The sequence below is a fragment of the Numida meleagris genome, chromosome 3 (assembly GCF_002078875.1).
Source record: "Numida meleagris isolate 19003 breed g44 Domestic line chromosome 3, NumMel1.0, whole genome shotgun sequence".
Taxonomy (NCBI): domain Eukaryota; kingdom Metazoa; phylum Chordata; class Aves; order Galliformes; family Numididae; genus Numida; species Numida meleagris.
Window position 1 is genome coordinate 15417276 of NC_034411.1, and position 16899 is coordinate 15434174.

The 16899-nt window shown below is 46.0% G+C and overlaps 1 protein-coding gene across 6 annotated transcripts in view; it reads left to right on the forward strand.

Annotated features, from left to right (window-relative positions):
* The window catches only part of SYNDIG1 (synapse differentiation inducing 1), a 114128-nt gene that overhangs the window by 54859 nt on the left and 42370 nt on the right, over positions 1–16899 (forward strand). For all 6 annotated transcript variants that reach the window (XM_021392146.1, XM_021392144.1, XM_021392148.1 and 3 more), the window contains 2 exons: positions 3833–4393; positions 13752–13889. In XM_021392146.1, the coding sequence (XP_021247821.1) occupies positions 3920–4393; positions 13752–13889 (612 nt within the window). In that variant the 5' untranslated portion in view covers positions 3833–3919. The remainder of the gene's footprint in view (positions 1–3832; positions 4394–13751; positions 13890–16899) is intronic.

Below are 16899 nucleotides of genomic sequence, written 5' to 3' on the forward strand. Positions count from 1 at the left end.
GCTCCGAGCCACTACCTTTTGCCCCTAAGCCTCATTCACAGCCACATGCCGTTATCCCTTGCTCTTCCAGATGAACCTGGAGGACTCTGCTTGTTTTGCTCATCCCAAGCTTAGTATTAAGATGCAGGAGTCTCACCTGTAGCTTACATGGGAATAGTTACAGTGTCGTCCTGTCCCATGCACCTTGCATAACTGCAATTAATTTTTCTCATGAAACATCCTCAAGTGCCTGCAGTAAGTGAAATGAATTCCAGACTATGAGCCTAATTCTCCCACCAATGCTGGGATAGCAGCAGGATACAAAGGCTTTGGAAGTGTGATTTTGCTCTTTTCAGCCAGTGGCTGGGGAGTGAAAAACCCAGAGGAGGTTCTCTTTTATCAGTGAGGACGTGAGATTTCATTTCTGGCTGACAACACTCTTAATCCCACTTTTTTATTGATGAAGAATCTCTGGGCACCTCAACAGTTTCTCAGTTTCCCCAGACAGCAATTGACCTTGTCTCAGCTGTGCATCAAGATGCACTTGCAATCAAGGTGCTATTGATTTAAACCTAATGGCCAGCTGCTCAGGAATTTCACCTGGAAAGGAAAAATCAATGCCACTTTATTATTATTATTAGCTATACACATGGTATAATGGAAAGGTATAAGAGTCTCACCAGCTCCTTACCATTAAGCCATACAATTGCAGGGCTGAGAACATTGGGTCAGGCACTGGTAAAGTAGCCAACCAGCAAAATGACATGAGGGATAAACAATTTTCCTTGACTGAATGCTGCCATCCACATCTCTCTTTGCTGACCTTCCCTGAGGCATGCAGGCTGGATTGCTATGTGGGACCCCAGAGAGAATGTCTTGAGCGATGCATTTGCCATATTACCGGAGGAGCTATGTGTGGGAAGGATGTCTCCTGTCTTGTCCTTTTCTCATTTCAGATTTTTTTCTTTCCACCCTCCCTCATCCCAGGGGGAAAGTGTCATTCAGAATCTGCAAAGTTGGTTTACAAGACTGGTTTAAATGCACATCAGGTAGCACTGGACAGATAGCTGCTTAGGTCTGTGGTAGGACTAAGCAAATACCACAGGCTCTCTCCTATCTACTGAATGAGACAGACTAAGATACATCCTGTTATGCACAAGCTGAATGGTCCAGCATTGACTGGTACAACGGTAATGGCCTTAAGTTGCACCAGCGGAGGTTCAGGTTGGATATTAGGAAAAGTTTCTTCTCAGAAAGAGTGGTGATGCACTGGCACAGGCTGCCCAGGGAGGTGGTGGAGTCACTGTCCCTGGAGGTGTTCAAGAGCCATGGAGATGTGGCACTGAGGGACGTGGTTAGTGGGCATGGAGGGGATGAGTTGACGGTTGGGCATGATGATCTTAGTGGTCTTTCCAAACCTTAATGATTCTATGGCTGTGTTTTTGCCACTAAACTCTCTTACCTACCGAAACAAGATGGTTTTGTCCTGCATGCCTTTCAGGAACATTCAAGGCATTTATTTACTCCAGGGTAGGAATTGCCTGAGAGAGGGCACAGGCTGAAGCCAGGGTAGGCTGTTGGTTGTGCTAATACTTTACTGGTGCAGTTGACTAGGGAGCCTGTAACATAGCTGTCCTTAGGTCTTTGGGATATCAGTTGTAGAGTCCCAAAGACATCATGAGCAGTTCTTATTCGGGACTTTGCAGAATCCTATCTGTCAACACTCCAAAGACTTTGAAGTCAAATTACCTTTTCAAATATTTTTGAGTCTACATCTTCCTCATAATTAGCCATTTGCAAAAGGGACTTAGCTCCTGTCTCACGCAGGCTGGTGAACAATGGCGAGCAAGGAGCATCTTGGGACAGTCCTAACTCCTGACAAGACTATCCTATTGTCTTCCTGAAGTGCTCCCATGTCTCATGTCACTTGGGCATGCTGAAGCGTTTTTCCCTGTGGCTTCTCTTTGTTTCCTCTTGCTCTTGAGGAGTGTGAGAAGAACTAAAGGATGGCTTATGTTTCCAATGACTTTGGACTGTCCCATGTGTCTTTGAAGAGATGAGAGTGACCTTTCTTCAAAATCCAACCCTTCCAAGATGAAGCAGGACAACTACTCAAAATTGCACGAGGAAAATGTACCAGCGAGCTCTGGTGTCATGATGTGTGCAGATCCTCATTTGCACCAATCTAGAGTGAGAATTTTCCACGAAGACAACATAGCTGTCAGTGAAATGCCTGGGGTTAAACTTGCCTTTCCAGAGTCAAGCGTTATCTGGATAGTACGAGAATGTAGAAAAAACATGAAGGGAATCTGACAGTGCAGCTCAAAAGCATGTGATAAAGCTGCCTTGAAAGGCATCTTCCCAAGTGCTACTCAAGTCAGGCAGTACACATTGGTTGGAATTATATGAGCACATCAGGATGCAAGACCTAACTATCCTTTGTTTCAGCTGTTGATGCAGTGACCAAATTATTGTTCTCTTTATGTGTTTTTCTGGGAGGGGATCTGTTTGGGGTGTACATCTTCTTCCCATTACTACATCTGTGGCAGTATCATGGCGTATTTTCTGCTGACCTCAGCTTGCTTGGACAAATGCTGGGGCTGAGAATGCTTCTGAGAGTTTGCAGTTCTGAGTGAAGTCCGTCTGACTTCAGCGGGGCCAATAGTTTGTGTCACATGTCAAGGAGCCTTGCACACGTTCCACACTGTCTCAAGGGAAACCCAGCGAAGACTTGGGAGAACTTACTCACTTGCTGAGTTTTAATCAGCAATTTTTGGTGAAGTATTTTTTCTTTCTTTCTTTGATACGGGAAGGGGAAGGAACAGGAATGATTAGAGAGATGGCAGAAGGACGACCTAAATAAGTGACCCCACCAAACCTGGATAAAGCAACAGCCATTCTGAACTTAGTTTGTGACTGGGTCTCACCGTGCCTCCGGAGACTCCTAAATGATGGAAATGGAATGTCTCAGTAGCCTACAGGAGACCGTGAACATTGGCGCTGCTCTGTGGGGTCATGATGTTTGCAGGACGGCCAATGGAAGATGGTACTTCTGCAAGAACCACTCCTGAGGCAAATGTGTGACACGTTGATCTCTCCACCCGCTCTCACCTCCCAAACTCTGCTTGCTCTCTTCAAAAAGCAGCCACACCCTACCAGTATGTCTGTGCCTCTATTTCTTCTAGGTGAATCTGGATGGAGCTGGTCCTGCTGACTGGCCTCATCACAGCCCTTAATTCTGTCACCACAGGGCAGTCTCTGAGGCCATGGAAAAGTGGCTTTTTTCAGTTAATTTAAAGAGAGCTGCCTCCTTGTTTTTCCTTCAATTGAGTTTTGAGGGGATATCAAAGCACTTGTCGAGGTTGAAGGTTGGCTGCAGAGAATGACAGCTGAACACATCAGCTGCCCGGCCCTTCATAATTGCAGCTTTCCCAGAACTGAAAATGTTTTCTTCGTCTCTTATCTTTGTGTTGTGTTTTGTTTTGTGTTCCCCCACCTCTCTTATCAGAGCATTTGGAGGAAGGGGATGTTGTTGAATGACAATAGCATATACGTTAGAGTGGAGGGGGCTCGTAGCCCTCTTCTGACAGGGCCCACCATTACCAGGCCATTTTGGGAAGCCCTCTGTCACCACACATTGCCACCTGCTCCTGTTCACCTCATCGTATTTTATATTCATAAATTGTTTGCCTTTTCAAGTGGGGACGTATTTGGAGAGCTAGGTCAGGATGTGTGCATATGTGAGGTTGTATTTCCTCCTGAGATAATACAAAAGATGAGCTGATTCAGGTGCTTTCATGTGTTATTCATTACCTACGTCCTCACCTTGGTATCTATTTCCTTTCTTCTTCAGGAAAATGGAGGCCACTGCCCCAGTGTGACCTGTATCTACAATACAACATAATACAGACCACCATCCCGCTCTCTGACACCTCCCAGTATGGATGGTTTGATCGAGCAGAACAGTGTGCTCATGCACAATAAGATTGCCGAGGCTGGGAAAAGGAATGGTTTAATTAATACAAGGAACTTAGTTGCAGAGAGCCGAGATGGCCTGGTGTCAGTGTATCCAACGCCACAGTATCAGAGCCACCGAGCAGGCAGTTCCCCAAGCTGCCTGGAGAATGGCAGGAATGACCCCGTGCAGCAGCTCCTGGATCCCAACATGCTGCAGCAGACCGTGGAGTCCCATTACCGTCCCAACATCATCCTCTACTCGGAGAATGTGCTGCGCTCGTGGGGTGAGAGCATCAACTCGGAGTGCTGCGAAACCACCTTCATCGAGGACCGCTCCCCTACCAAGGACAGCCTGGAGTACCCAGACAGCAAGTTCATCGATCTCTCAGCAGATGACATCAAGATTCATACCCTCTCCTACGATGTGGAGGAGGAGGAGGATTTCCAGGAGCTAGAGGTCAGACGTCACTTGGGATCTGTGGGAAAGGCTTGGGGGGGAGGATGTGTCTGTGCTGAAATGTCCACTTCTGTGTGCTGGTTCTCATGGGATCAGATGTATTGGTCTCTCCTCCAGCCAGCACAGGGAGCAATCACTCATCTTTAGTTGCTGGGTGGAGTCCTCCCTGTGGAGGCTAATGGTGGGAGTCCCACTGGCACTCCTGCCTCTGAATGGGCTGGTCACAAACTAAAGAAGACCCATATGCTTAAACACTGGGAAAGTCATGGCCAGAAGCATCTGTCTCGTACATGGAGCTGGTTTTACTCAGCAGGCCAGCATCACTTGTTACTTTCTCCTGACTTGAACTGGACATAAAACTGGTTGTTTTGCTCACTGGCTCAAACATTAAACCTGTCCATTTGTGAACACAAAATCAGGAGTCTTTAGGTTTCTAGACACAACGAATCCTATGTGTCTGAATAAGATTTTTCTGATGGAGTGAAACACTTCATTAGACCCCAAATGCAATGTTTTCTTTTAGGTTCCTGTGCTTCATTGATGGCTCAAGCTAAAGTAATATAAATTTTGTGCTCCAAATGGGGCACACTGGAAATCAACTTCATTCTTTCTTAAACGGTGCATTTTCTACTTTAGAAAATCCTGACTGCACCAGCTGCCCAAAGGCAACATAGATTTTATTTGCCAGTGTGAGTGGAGGGTGCCCACACTGTTGCAGATCCCAAAACTTTCTCAGCGTTAGTCACAGACTCCTAAGCTAGCAAGCGCATTTGGCTGTCTGGAGCAAAGACATAGCTTCAACCTGAATGTCCAAGAGGAGTTCAAGAAGCTATTTTCCCACATTTCTCTCTTGCGGGGTTTTCTCCATTGAGAGCTAACAGGTCCTAAAACTTCTATTTCCACCTCCTTTAATACCAGTGTCTCACCCTGCACAGGAGCATCTCAGCAAGAGGCTGACTTCTCTTTGATTTGCTTTCTCTCTGTATTGCTCAGGTAAGCAGAGAGAGGTGCTTTCTGCTGTGTGTGCCAGTAATGCACTATTCAATACGTCCACAGGGAGACAGGAAGTTTCTCTTTGAGGCCTGTGGCGGTGTTAGCTCAAATCACGCCCTTCTATAGCATTTCAAAGCTGGCTGCAGGAAGCCTCATTTTTAAAATTAAAACAAAAGGCCGAGATGCTGCCTTTTTGTGCTAGCTTCCCTCATGCAGCGGTTGTGATGCAAGTGACCGCAGCAGGCACGTAACTGCCTAATGGTGTTATTGACGCATCTGGCCTGACATTGAGGCAGAAAGAAAGAAAATACTTCATTTTCTGTAGGATGAGAGGCGGTGGCCTTAGGTCGCACCAGGGGAGGTTCAGGTTGGATATTAGGAAAAGTTTCTTCTCAGAAAGAGTGATGATGCACTGGCACAGGCTGCCCAGGGAGGTAGTGGAGTCACCATCCCTGGAGGTGTTCAGGAACTGTAGAGTTGTTGCACTGAGTGATGTGATTAGTGAGCATGGTGGGGATGGTTTGGTGTTTGGAATAAGTGATCTTAGTGATCTTTTCTAGCATTAATGGCTTTATGATTCTTGTCAATCCAAAGCCAGCAAGACCTTCTTTAGCCAGCTGTCAGAGAATGGGCTGAAAAAGACCAGGACAATATACAGGACAATGAGAAAATATTTTGTACCAAAAATATTTTCCCCTTTCTTGGTGGGGTTTGTGAAGTGTATGTACAATGTAGGGCTCTTAATCTGTTGGAACCACAGGAACTTGGATCAGCTTTCCACAGAAAAGAGTTCCTAGTAAAACTCCTGTAAAAGTGAAGGTCTGGGGAGAGGGACCTCGCCCTTCCTCTCCCATATCTCCGGAGGGAAAGGAGAGAGTTCATCTTCCCGTGTCTCTGCAAACGTTTTAACATGCTGTAACAGTGTGTGTGCCGTGTTCCCAGGGTCCTTCTTTTTGTGTTACAGTGAAAGTAAGACAGGGGATGCTCATCCTGACGTACCCATACAAGGTGCTCAGGGCAGGCAGTTGTGCACACAGTATGCATCCACACAGATCCCTCTGTTCTGAATTGGGATTTCTCCTCCACCAGGAGAACAAAGGAAGGAGAAGAAAATGAGGCAATGTCTGGGGAAGGACCTACTTGACTGGAAACATGTGCATTGTTAGAATTGCTAGAAGCCTCTGCTTCTAGCCCATTTTCAGCCTTCATTTTGGTGCTGCATAGCCAGCCCAGTGCAGTGCTGTGGTTTTCACACTTGTGCAAGAAACAGACCCACATGAGCAACCTGCTGAGCAGCTGCACTCAGCATGAGGGTTCTCAGCATGCAGAGTAACTGGTTGCAACCCAAGAAGGCCCAGATTCTGCAGTTGGTACTACAGGAAAATGGGGAGAGGTGAAGAGATGTGCTCAACAGAACAAGACCAGCAGAAACGGGTAACTGCTGTGCTGTGCTCCTCTCGTCTCCATCTAGACAGATGCTGTATCAGTGGAGCCATGAGGAACACCTGGACTTGGATAGTACAGAGTTTTGCTAAAGACATAGCTACATGCCCTTCTCCTTTATTCCAGGAATGGAAATATATTTTTTCAGGACAGCAGTCACTGAGTAGGAGAATGAACTATGCTGGATCATTAACTACATAAAAAAATTGCCTATCTGTTCAAATGAGAAATACAGCATCTGAATCATGCAGCACATATCTGGTCCAGTAGAATGCTTTTTTCCCACCCATTACTGACAAGAAGCAAATGCTTTTTTAAATTACTAATGCACTCAAAGAGGAGTGAGAAGGTTCAGTACAGGGACTGGGAGCAGAAGTTAGGAGAACAGCAAGAGAGGATAATACAAGAGAGGTGTAGTGTTTTTGCTTTTGCACTGAGAGACTCGAAGGACTTGTTTCCCTCATCCAGAGTGCACAGCATGTTGCCGAGTACCTTGCCACATTGACTGTCTTGCCACAGTTCATGGGAACTGCATAGCATAAGAGCAGATCAGAGCTCAGTTCTTATAAGGCTTCTTTGTCTTTTTACGTCTGCTTTGTCGTTTCCTTCAGGGGGAAAAAATTCAACAACAACAAAAAGCAACCAGAAACATCCCCCTTTTGCAAGACTTAGCAAAGAATAGTTCTTCTGCATGAAGCTTCCCTGTCTTTTGGTCTCTTGAAAGCTTGGGACTGCCACCTCACCCTGCACACCAAGGCAAGGCGAGTGGATTCCTGAGTTGGACATCTCTGTGAAAGTCTTTCAGGGGGACAGAACAACCTTGGAGCTGTGAGTTGTTCCCTGTCTGGCACTGCCTATGTTTGTGCAAAGCACCTGCCTAGGGGGTGTTGGGGCTGGGTATTTAGTTGTTTGGAAACGTGGAGAAATCTAACTCAGCCCTTTGTAATGAGCTCCACTGTGTAATACTTAACTGGAGTCCATGGACACGTGCAAAGAGCAGCTTTTGTGGACCCTGCTGCTCAGTGTGTTTCTGCCAATGTTTGCATTTTAAAGAGAGTTAGGCTTCTGACAACCAGAAATATTGTTGTTTTCCTGCAAAAAAACTTTGCTGAAGACACATTCTCTGGAAAAAGCCAGCTGTTTTGACTGACAGCCGTGTGGTTCTGGTTTGAAGTGCCACCCCAGCCAGGCTGCAGGGCTTGCTGCTTTGTTGCCTGTCATCCTCTTCAGAGTGAGTTTGTTCAGATCATCAGTGTGTTCAACAACCTGCCTACAACGAGGCATCTTATTCCACTCCCCAAGCCTGGGGACTCTGAAAAATCCCAGGAGATGCAGCAGAGGAGCAAGAGACATCCAAAGTAGTGGTTCTGCCATTTGCTGGCTGCAGTGCTGTGTCCACATTTAACTTTTGTGTTTCCTTACCAGCAGTGTTCCTCAGGTCCTGGTGTAATGGTATTCAGACTGCATATGGAAACCATAATTGTCTGCAAGGAAATCCATCTCTGAAACAGCTCGTATTAGCACATACAGCCCCATTTTGCTCCAGCATTTACTGGGCATGAAAGCAGAATGCTGAGGATTCTGCCAAAGATTTAAACTTCTCCTTTCTCTGCCCATCCTTGAAATCAAACAATTCCCTACTTAGGTATCTCTGGAACTCTCATAAATATCTTATGAGTTCTTTACATCACAATTAATAGACAGACAACTTGTCAAATGTGGCTGCAGTGAAATATATACTATGTAATGGTTCCTAGCTGAAATATCCTCCTGTTAGAGCTCATGTGGAAATACAGTGCATCAGAAACTGGAAGCCAGAAACATCATTTGTCATATTAACACACTGGCTACTCTTCCTCCTAGCCCCTGGATAAATTGCTTATTTAGAGAAAACCAAGCTATTGATGGCAGAAAATTGAATTATTCATATGTGTCACATAAAAGAATACACCTCAGCTCTCTCTTAAACCTCTTTTTCTCCAGCAATGTCTGAAACAGTCTCGGGAAAGCGAAATAAATAGAATGTTCTAGGGAGTGAAAGAAAAAAGAAATGTAGGGCTTTCAAGCTAAGTCTTCCTTTTTTTTTTTTTTCCTCTCTGTGAATTGCCGGCTGCTGCTGTGAAAACTCATCCCTTTGACACGAGCATAAAAACACAGAGACAGAAAGAGGATCCTAGGCCATGTCTTGTTCTATCTAACTGCTCCTCACATTGTATCCAAGCACCTCCTGGCTGTATCTCCCCTGCAAAACAAAGAGAAGGCCATGAAGGAGGTTTAAGCAAATCAAGCCCCGTGACATGCACGTTTTCTCTTAATCTTGCCAGACTGCACAGGTATGGACAGGCAGCACTGGGATGAGAATCACAGAATCATGGAAATGCTTGGTTTGGAAGGGACCTTAAATACTGTCTAGTTCCAATCCCATGCCATGAGCAGGGTTGCTATCCACTAAATCAGGCACCAGACTGTCCAGGGCCCCATCCAACCTGGCCTTGGAACACCTCCAGGGATAAGCACCCACAGCTTTTCTGAGCAGCAGTGCCAGCCCCTCACTGCCTTCTGTGTGAAAAATTTCCCCCTGACATCTGTGGTGACCTCGGCCTTTCCTGGGACCAGAAATCTAGAAAGTGTTTGAACAGCCTGGAGAGGGGTCCACCCCCTGGAAAGAAGCTCTGTGAAGGCTGCAAAAATGGAGTGGTAGGTGTGTTTCAATGTAAATAAATGAAAACAAATATGTTTATGGAAAAATAATTGAATCCCTGTGGACTTGATGCTGAGCTTCTATCTATGAGCTGCAGCTTGGGGAAGAAACTGGTCTCAGAGCATGGAGTGCAGAGGCCAAGCCAATAAGTCAGCAAAATATTGGATATCATAAAGAAGGTTATTGGGGAAGAGATAGGGTGCTGGCAGCATTTTGTTTATGTCTGAAAGCTCACTGCAACCCACTTTCCACATGGTACGTGTATTTGTGGTCTCCGCTTCTTAAAGACGTAGCAAAGATCACAGAATTGCAAGGGCTGGAAGGGACTTCTAGATATTATTGAGTCCAACCCCCCTGCAAAGCAGGCTCTCTACAGCAGGCTGCACAGGTAGATGTCCAGGCTGGTTTTGCATATCTCCAGAGAAGAATCCTCAGCCTCCCTGGGCAGCCTGTTCCAGTACTCTTTCACCCTTACTGTGAAGAATTTCCTTCGCACATTCGTGCGGAACTTCCTATGGTCAAGTTTATGGCCGTTTCCCGTCATCCTGTCCCCACAGACTGCTGAAAAGAGGTTGGCCATGTCCCTTTGACTCCCACCCTGAAGATATTTATAAACATTAATCAGATCACCTCTGAGTCTTCTTTTCTCCAGGCTGAACAGAGGCAGTTTGCTCAGCCTTTCCTCACAGGGGAGATGCTCCAGGCCCTTCATCATCTTTGTTGCCCTCCATTGGACCCTCTCCAGGAGATCCCTGTCTTTTTTGTACCAGGGAGCCCAGAACTGGATGCAGTACTGCAGGTGAGGCCTGACCAGGGCACAGTAGAGGGGGAGGATCACCTGCCTTGACCTGCTGGCCATGCTCCTTTCAGTGCACCCCAGGGTCCCCTTGGCCTTCTTGGCCACCAGGGCACACTGCTGGCTCATGGCCAACCAGTCCTCCACCAGGACCCCCAGGTCCTTCTCTGCAGAGCTCCTCTCCAGCAGGTCATGTCCCAACCTGTACTGATACTTCTAGTTATTCCTTTCCAGGTGCAAGACTCTACACTTGCTTTTGTTAAACCTCATCTGGTTTATTGCTGAGATAGATAAGAGTAACAAAATCATAGAATATCCCAAGTTGGAAGGGACTCATGAGGATTTTGACTGAACTCCCTGCTCCACACAGCACCACCCAAACCCAATGTCTGAGGGCAGTGTCCAGATGCTTCACGAACTCTGGCAAGTTCCGTGCCATGATCTCTTCCCTGGGTCAGCTGTTCCACTGCTCAACCTTCCTCTCAGTGAAGAACCTGTTCCTAACCCCCAACTGCCCATCCCCTGACACAGCTCCATGCCGTCCCCTCGGGCCCTGTCGCTGTCACAGAGAGCAGAGCTCAGCGCTGCCCTCCACTCCCTGTGAGGAGCTGCAGCCGCCATGAGGCCTCCCCTCAGCTCCTCTGCTCTGGGCTGAGCAACCCCAGGGGCCTCAGCGCTCCTCACACACCTTGTCCTCCAGGCCCTTCTCCATCTTTGCAGCCTTCCTTTGGATACTCTATTTGATAGAGGAGAAAGCCAAGGGATGTTGAGCCCCTTGGTTGTTCAAGATCATGAAGGTGAAGAACAAGGTGAGTGCAGACCTGCTGCTCAGCAAACCTGCCATAGTAGAAGCAAGAGAAACCTGGGTGAGCTGTATTAACACAGGTAACAGAGAATTGTTCTTCACGCATGAGGCAGTGATTAGACTGATTCGTGGACAAAGAACCCATAAAGAGATATTAAAAGCAATTGGTACAGCTTTTCTTGCTAGTGTCTTTCACACAACAGTTGTGGATGCTGGGAGAGCACCAGGGATGGCTGCACAGTGTCGAGGTTTACATGAGCTCTCTGCAGAACACATCCTGCTTCTGCTGTCAGAGGCAGGGCCCAGGGCTTGATGGACCATTGGCCTGACCCCACAGGACACACTTTATTTCCTTTTACCTTCACAGGCAAATTATTAACAGGCTACGGGAGTGAGTCAGCTGTAAGGCAAAAAGAGGATAGCTGGGGAGGCTGACTCCTCCTATGCTGAACTGTATAATGTTACTCTTTCAGTTAAGGTGCCTCAGGGAATAGGGGTATCTCCCTAATCTTGTTGTGGCAGCTGGCCCACCTGCAAAGTCACAAGACTGTTGCGATCCACGAGTGCCTTCAAATGGATGCAGAGGGCTTCTGGATGGGAGCCCCTGTCACTCACGCTCAGATTAGGGATATTTACTTTATGGCTGCTATTACTGCTCCGCAGGATAAAGAGTGTGATTTAGGAGACTATGGCAGCTGGCCTGGTCTGGTATGGATTTGTTTATTGCTGTCTGTGGTAATACCCTTCCAGAAGCAATGTGTTGAATGCATGTTGCTGATGAGCTGTAGACTGGCTGTGGGTGTCTAGAGAGCATCATGAGGAGTTGATCAAAATCCGGGGGCATGGGAGGAAGAATGGACTTGGATATATGCATAAAGGAATTTTTTTTCCCCTGAAACATTTTGGCTTTGTAAAGTGATGCATGAAAAGCTTTCCAAGCAAGGAAAGAGCCCTGTGAGCCCATTCTGGACAGCTGGCTGCTTGACTGATGCTGCATGTTAGGCTGGGAGCTGGGGAAGCAAGAGGAGTTTGGACCAGGTCAGGATAACAGATCATTTAAATACCTTTAAAATTGAATGGGAACAACTGCAAAACTCACAATGGTAAAAATAAATAACAAATAAACAGTCAAATAAATAAAGCATTGCCAGGCCAAAAGAATCCGTGGTGGCAACAGGTTTCACAGGCACCACCCGCTAAGGAAGAATCAGCCAGATGCTGCTCAGTGAGAAGTAAGTGTGCTGAGGCGAGCGGTAATAAACTACAGCCCTTGGTGGGAGAGCTGCCATCCAGCACACTGCCATCACCATCTGCTGCATTTAGGTGAACTCAGACTGCCTGCAGAAGAGCAAAGGGATGCCGAGTGCTGGTCAGAATGGGGCATTGTGTTCAACGACATCATCAAAACAGGCATTGTGGGGAGGGAAATAAAGCACATATTATCTTATAGTTGCATTGTGTTGGTTCTGAACTGTCTGGATTAGAAGCAGATCTCAAAGGGCCATACCAGAAATTAGTTTTGTATGCAGTGTGTGTGCAACTGAAATGATTGCTTTGAAGGAAAAAAAGGAGTGATACCAAAAGGGCTGTTTCCTGAAAATCCATCAAAGACTGCTGGCAGCTGTGGTTCACAGCAGAGCTCATTGTCCGACTTCCCCACTGTGAGCAGCATGTTTCTGCTGGAAGAGACTATGTGGCCACCAAGTCCAGCCTCCAGCATGCCACCGGAACCCAGGGCAGGCTGTCTGGAGAGCCTTTGGTCACTCACAACATCTTGATTTAGGTAAAGCACGTGGCTTTTAGGGATAGCTAGCCTCAATTTTAAAAAGGTCTTGGTATTATAGAAAATCCATTACAGCTGCAGAAAAGTGTTCATCACCATCTCTGTTAAAAATCTGCACCTTATGTCGGCTCTTCATCTGCTCTGCTTTCAGTTACTGGGGTTTCTTGTTTTTTTTTTTTTTCTGCTGAACAGTAGAGCTGTCTTCAGAAATTATCTACTCACAGAGGCACTTACAGAATGTGAAGAAATTGCATCTTAAATTTATCTTACAAGAGAAGTTGTTCTTTCTACCTTCTTCCTGTGGGAATGATTTTCTGTGGTGTGATGCATGGACCTGTTTTTTTTCATTTTGAATTTCTCTATATCTGGGAAGTAGACTCCTCCCTTTTCCTTGCAAAGTTTATTTCTCCTCTTCATCCATTGTCACGTTCACAGTTTCTGCAACAGTCATCTTTCTGTCTCGTGGAGGCTGCAGAGACCATCTTATTTAGCAGGGGGAATGACCATGGACCTCGCTGAGATTACATCTTGCACGCTCAATCTTGCATGCTGCTGTTGCTTGACAGCCTGTTGTCTTCCAGTCCCTTGTCACTTACTTGCATGGGCCCTGGATATCAGGGTACAAATGCTCCCAGAACTGACCGTGTGCATCATCGAGACCTCAAGGTGGGACATCAGAAGCCATCCCCTGTGAGTGCTAGAGGTCTATTGAGGAAATGTCCTGGGGCGATTGGTGGGATTATTATGAGTGGATGATCACAGCCTTGGTCCACGAAAGAGGAGAAGTAATTATATCATTAATCAGCTCTTCTACATTTCTCTCTCCTGCTTTTCCAGAGTGACTACTCAAGTGACACTGAAAGTGAAGACAATTTCCTGATGATGCCACCAAGAGATCATCTCGGCCTCACTGTGTTCTCCATGCTCTGCTGCTTCTGGCCGTTGGGAATTGCTGCCTTTTATCTGTCTCATGAGGTAATGTTAAAACATATCCTGTTAATCCATGGCTTTGCATCCACAAAGAAGCCATCATCTCACACTGGCAAGGGTCACCAAGACCCACCTGTGGGCAGGACACTATTTTGGGATGGTGGGAGGTGGTTAAACAGAGTATTGTGTGTGAGGCACTGTTCTCCACCTTCATAAATCTCTGTGATAGTGGTGATTGTCTTGTGAGGCATTCTAGTGAGCAAGTAGTCTATAAAATATTTTAGGTTTAATTGACAGTAGTCAGGTTCCATATCAGATTATACAACATCCAGCTAAGGATTTTCTCTGGATATGATTTGTGAGTGGAAAGCACCCTTGCTATATGAAACATTCAGATTTCCCATTGCAAAAACTCATTTATTAGTTGCCAAACTGATCATCTGGAAGAGAAAACCAGGAGCAGAAAATTCATTTCTGTTCTGTGGAAGTGGATTTACTTCCCAGGAAAAATTCCTTTCCCCCTGAAAAATTGCTCGGCCTGTTCTTGTGGAATTTTAATGCAGAAGTACTTTTTTATCAGAGAAGCAACGGTGTTTCAGTTTGTTTCCTTCCTGAGAAAGGCTTGCTGATTTCCAGCCAGTGCCTAACAACCACCTAATGCCCCATCATTCCTTTCAACAAGTATGTCTTCAGAAGTGCCTGCAGGGTAATTATTGAGTTTCCCAGCATGGCTGATAATGTAACATGACAGAAGAGTCATACTGGAAGTCTATTCTGTGACGACAAGGAAACATTCACTTATATTTCTATCTGCTGGTGGTAGAAGTGACTATTGGAAATTGTACTCTGTACTCCACAGCACCAAAATTATTCATCCTCTTGCCTGCCTTTCTAATCTGCCTCCTCTAAACACCTACCAGCAGTGGTTGTTTGTCAAGCCAGAGCAGGCACTTCAGATCTGAAGAATCTTTAGTATCAAGTAAAGAGATACAGCACTGCTCCTTTTTTAATTTAAATTAAGTGTCTCTCATTGAACTTTGAAGCCTCTGAGATGATTAAAATTTGTCCAGTGAAAATTAACAGGTTTCCCTGGCTGAGTGCTATTGATTTCTCAAGTTTGGGTCAAAGGATTTACCTGATGATGACGACAGCACAAAGCAAAGCACTGGGAGGGAACTGCATATACTTTGGTACTCTTGCCATTTGGTCCATCAGACGGAGCTATTTATCAGCAGTTGCAATGGCCACGACTCCTCACATACATGGAACAGGCAGGATTTTTCACCAAAGCTGCAGCCAAAGAAGGCTTCCAAGTCGGAGATCGTTGGCACAATATTTGCTCTATGCTGGGAAAAACAGTGCATTCAGCAATTTCTTTCCTTTAGAAGGCCCGGGGACTGCTAGCTCGTTTTATCCAAGCAATGAAAGCAGAGTGCAGACCAATAAATGCAAAACAAACAATGTAATAATGTACTAAAAAGCAGTATGGCAAAGAAGCATTCATAATAGGTATGAGCTGGTCCCAGGGGCCAGCACGAACCTGCTGCCTCCGTAGGAGCATATACAGTTGGAAAATGTTGCATGAAGACAGGGAATAAGATGCTCTTGGAAGAGGCCTGCTCACCTTTATGGTATGTGCTTCTTACCAGCATGGTGTCAAGACCAGTGGCTCGCTGATTGATCCCTGAGGTTTCTGATGTCAGTGACCATGGTACAGCAAAGTGTTAATGGATGCCTCTGAAACTGGCGGGCTTAATGATGGATTAGAACAGTCCTTTTCATTTAACTTCCTCCTTTAAAAAACAAGGTGAGAAATGAGGTAGTGTTCAGAATCGTCTTTTATATGTGAGATAGTAAAACGTTATGTCCTGTTAGCGTATGATTTCTATTTATAGAGATCTTTTAACTAAAAATCTTGAATAACATTTGAGCTCCCTTGTTAATACAAAAGGGTACGCTAACATTCCCCGTCCTCTGTCAAAAGCCAGCACTGTAACTAACGATAGAAATTTGATGCTTGCATTCCAATCTTTTTTGAAACTGCTTGAGCTCTTGACAGTTTCACACGTTCAAAAGTCTCCTGGGTAGTTCTACAAAAAGACCCAGTCTGCAACAAAAAGCTGCAACAGGCAGGAACTTCAGGGGTGATGGCTGGATTCTTTGTGCCAGGACTTAGCACCTGTGGCAAACTTTTTAAAAAAACAGGGTTCCTTTGGCTGGACAATGCATCTGCAGATCTAGGCCTGATTTGCTGGAGATACATTTGTGCTGCAAATGAGTAGAGCACTGCCTGGTGATCTTCCTATCCCAAGCCAAGCTGAGAGTTACTGCTTTTCATCTTCTGTCTGTAAAAGAGAGCCAAAGGCCATCACTGTCCTATGTGCTTGCTCATTTATTTGCTTCTGTTTCGAGTACTGTTTTCCTTCCCACAAGAGCTTTACACCCAGAGCTTGGGGCTGCCAAGCCCTGCTCTCCCTCTCAGCTCCCAATCAATCACTGTCAGCACAATCTGTGCTCCATCACACTTGCTCCTTTGGTCCCAGCAGTGCCTTGGAGCAGATATTTCTGCTGGGTGAGATCAGCAGTGGGAGAAATGGTGAGATTGGGATGAGTGTCCTATTGGTGATAGGCACAAGGTTTCCTCCTGGCACACAGGTATCACATGGGGCTGCACTGAGGTCCCCTGAGCAATCGCTGCTGAACTTCTGCTCAGGGGCTTTGTGCCCATGAGCCGTTCAGGTGAGCTCTCCAGAGGCACTGCTTTAGTCACTGTTCAGGAGGGATAATGTCTGCTGGTAGTCTGACTGGGAGTTTTTTGGATTAGTTTCTTTCTTAACATCTCACAGCTGAGTTTAAAGGGCTCAGTTAAAGGGTTTTTTGTTTGGTTTGCAAGGAAGCCTTTACAGCAGAAATGTTCTGTGCCTTTCAACAAAGTGTCTGATCAAAAAATCTCATCTTCATTTTTTGGTAAATATCCACTCTCTGAAGTCAATCAAGAAGCTAAGTTCCCTTCCCTTCCCTTCCCTTCCCTTCCCTTCCCTTCCCTTCCCTTCCC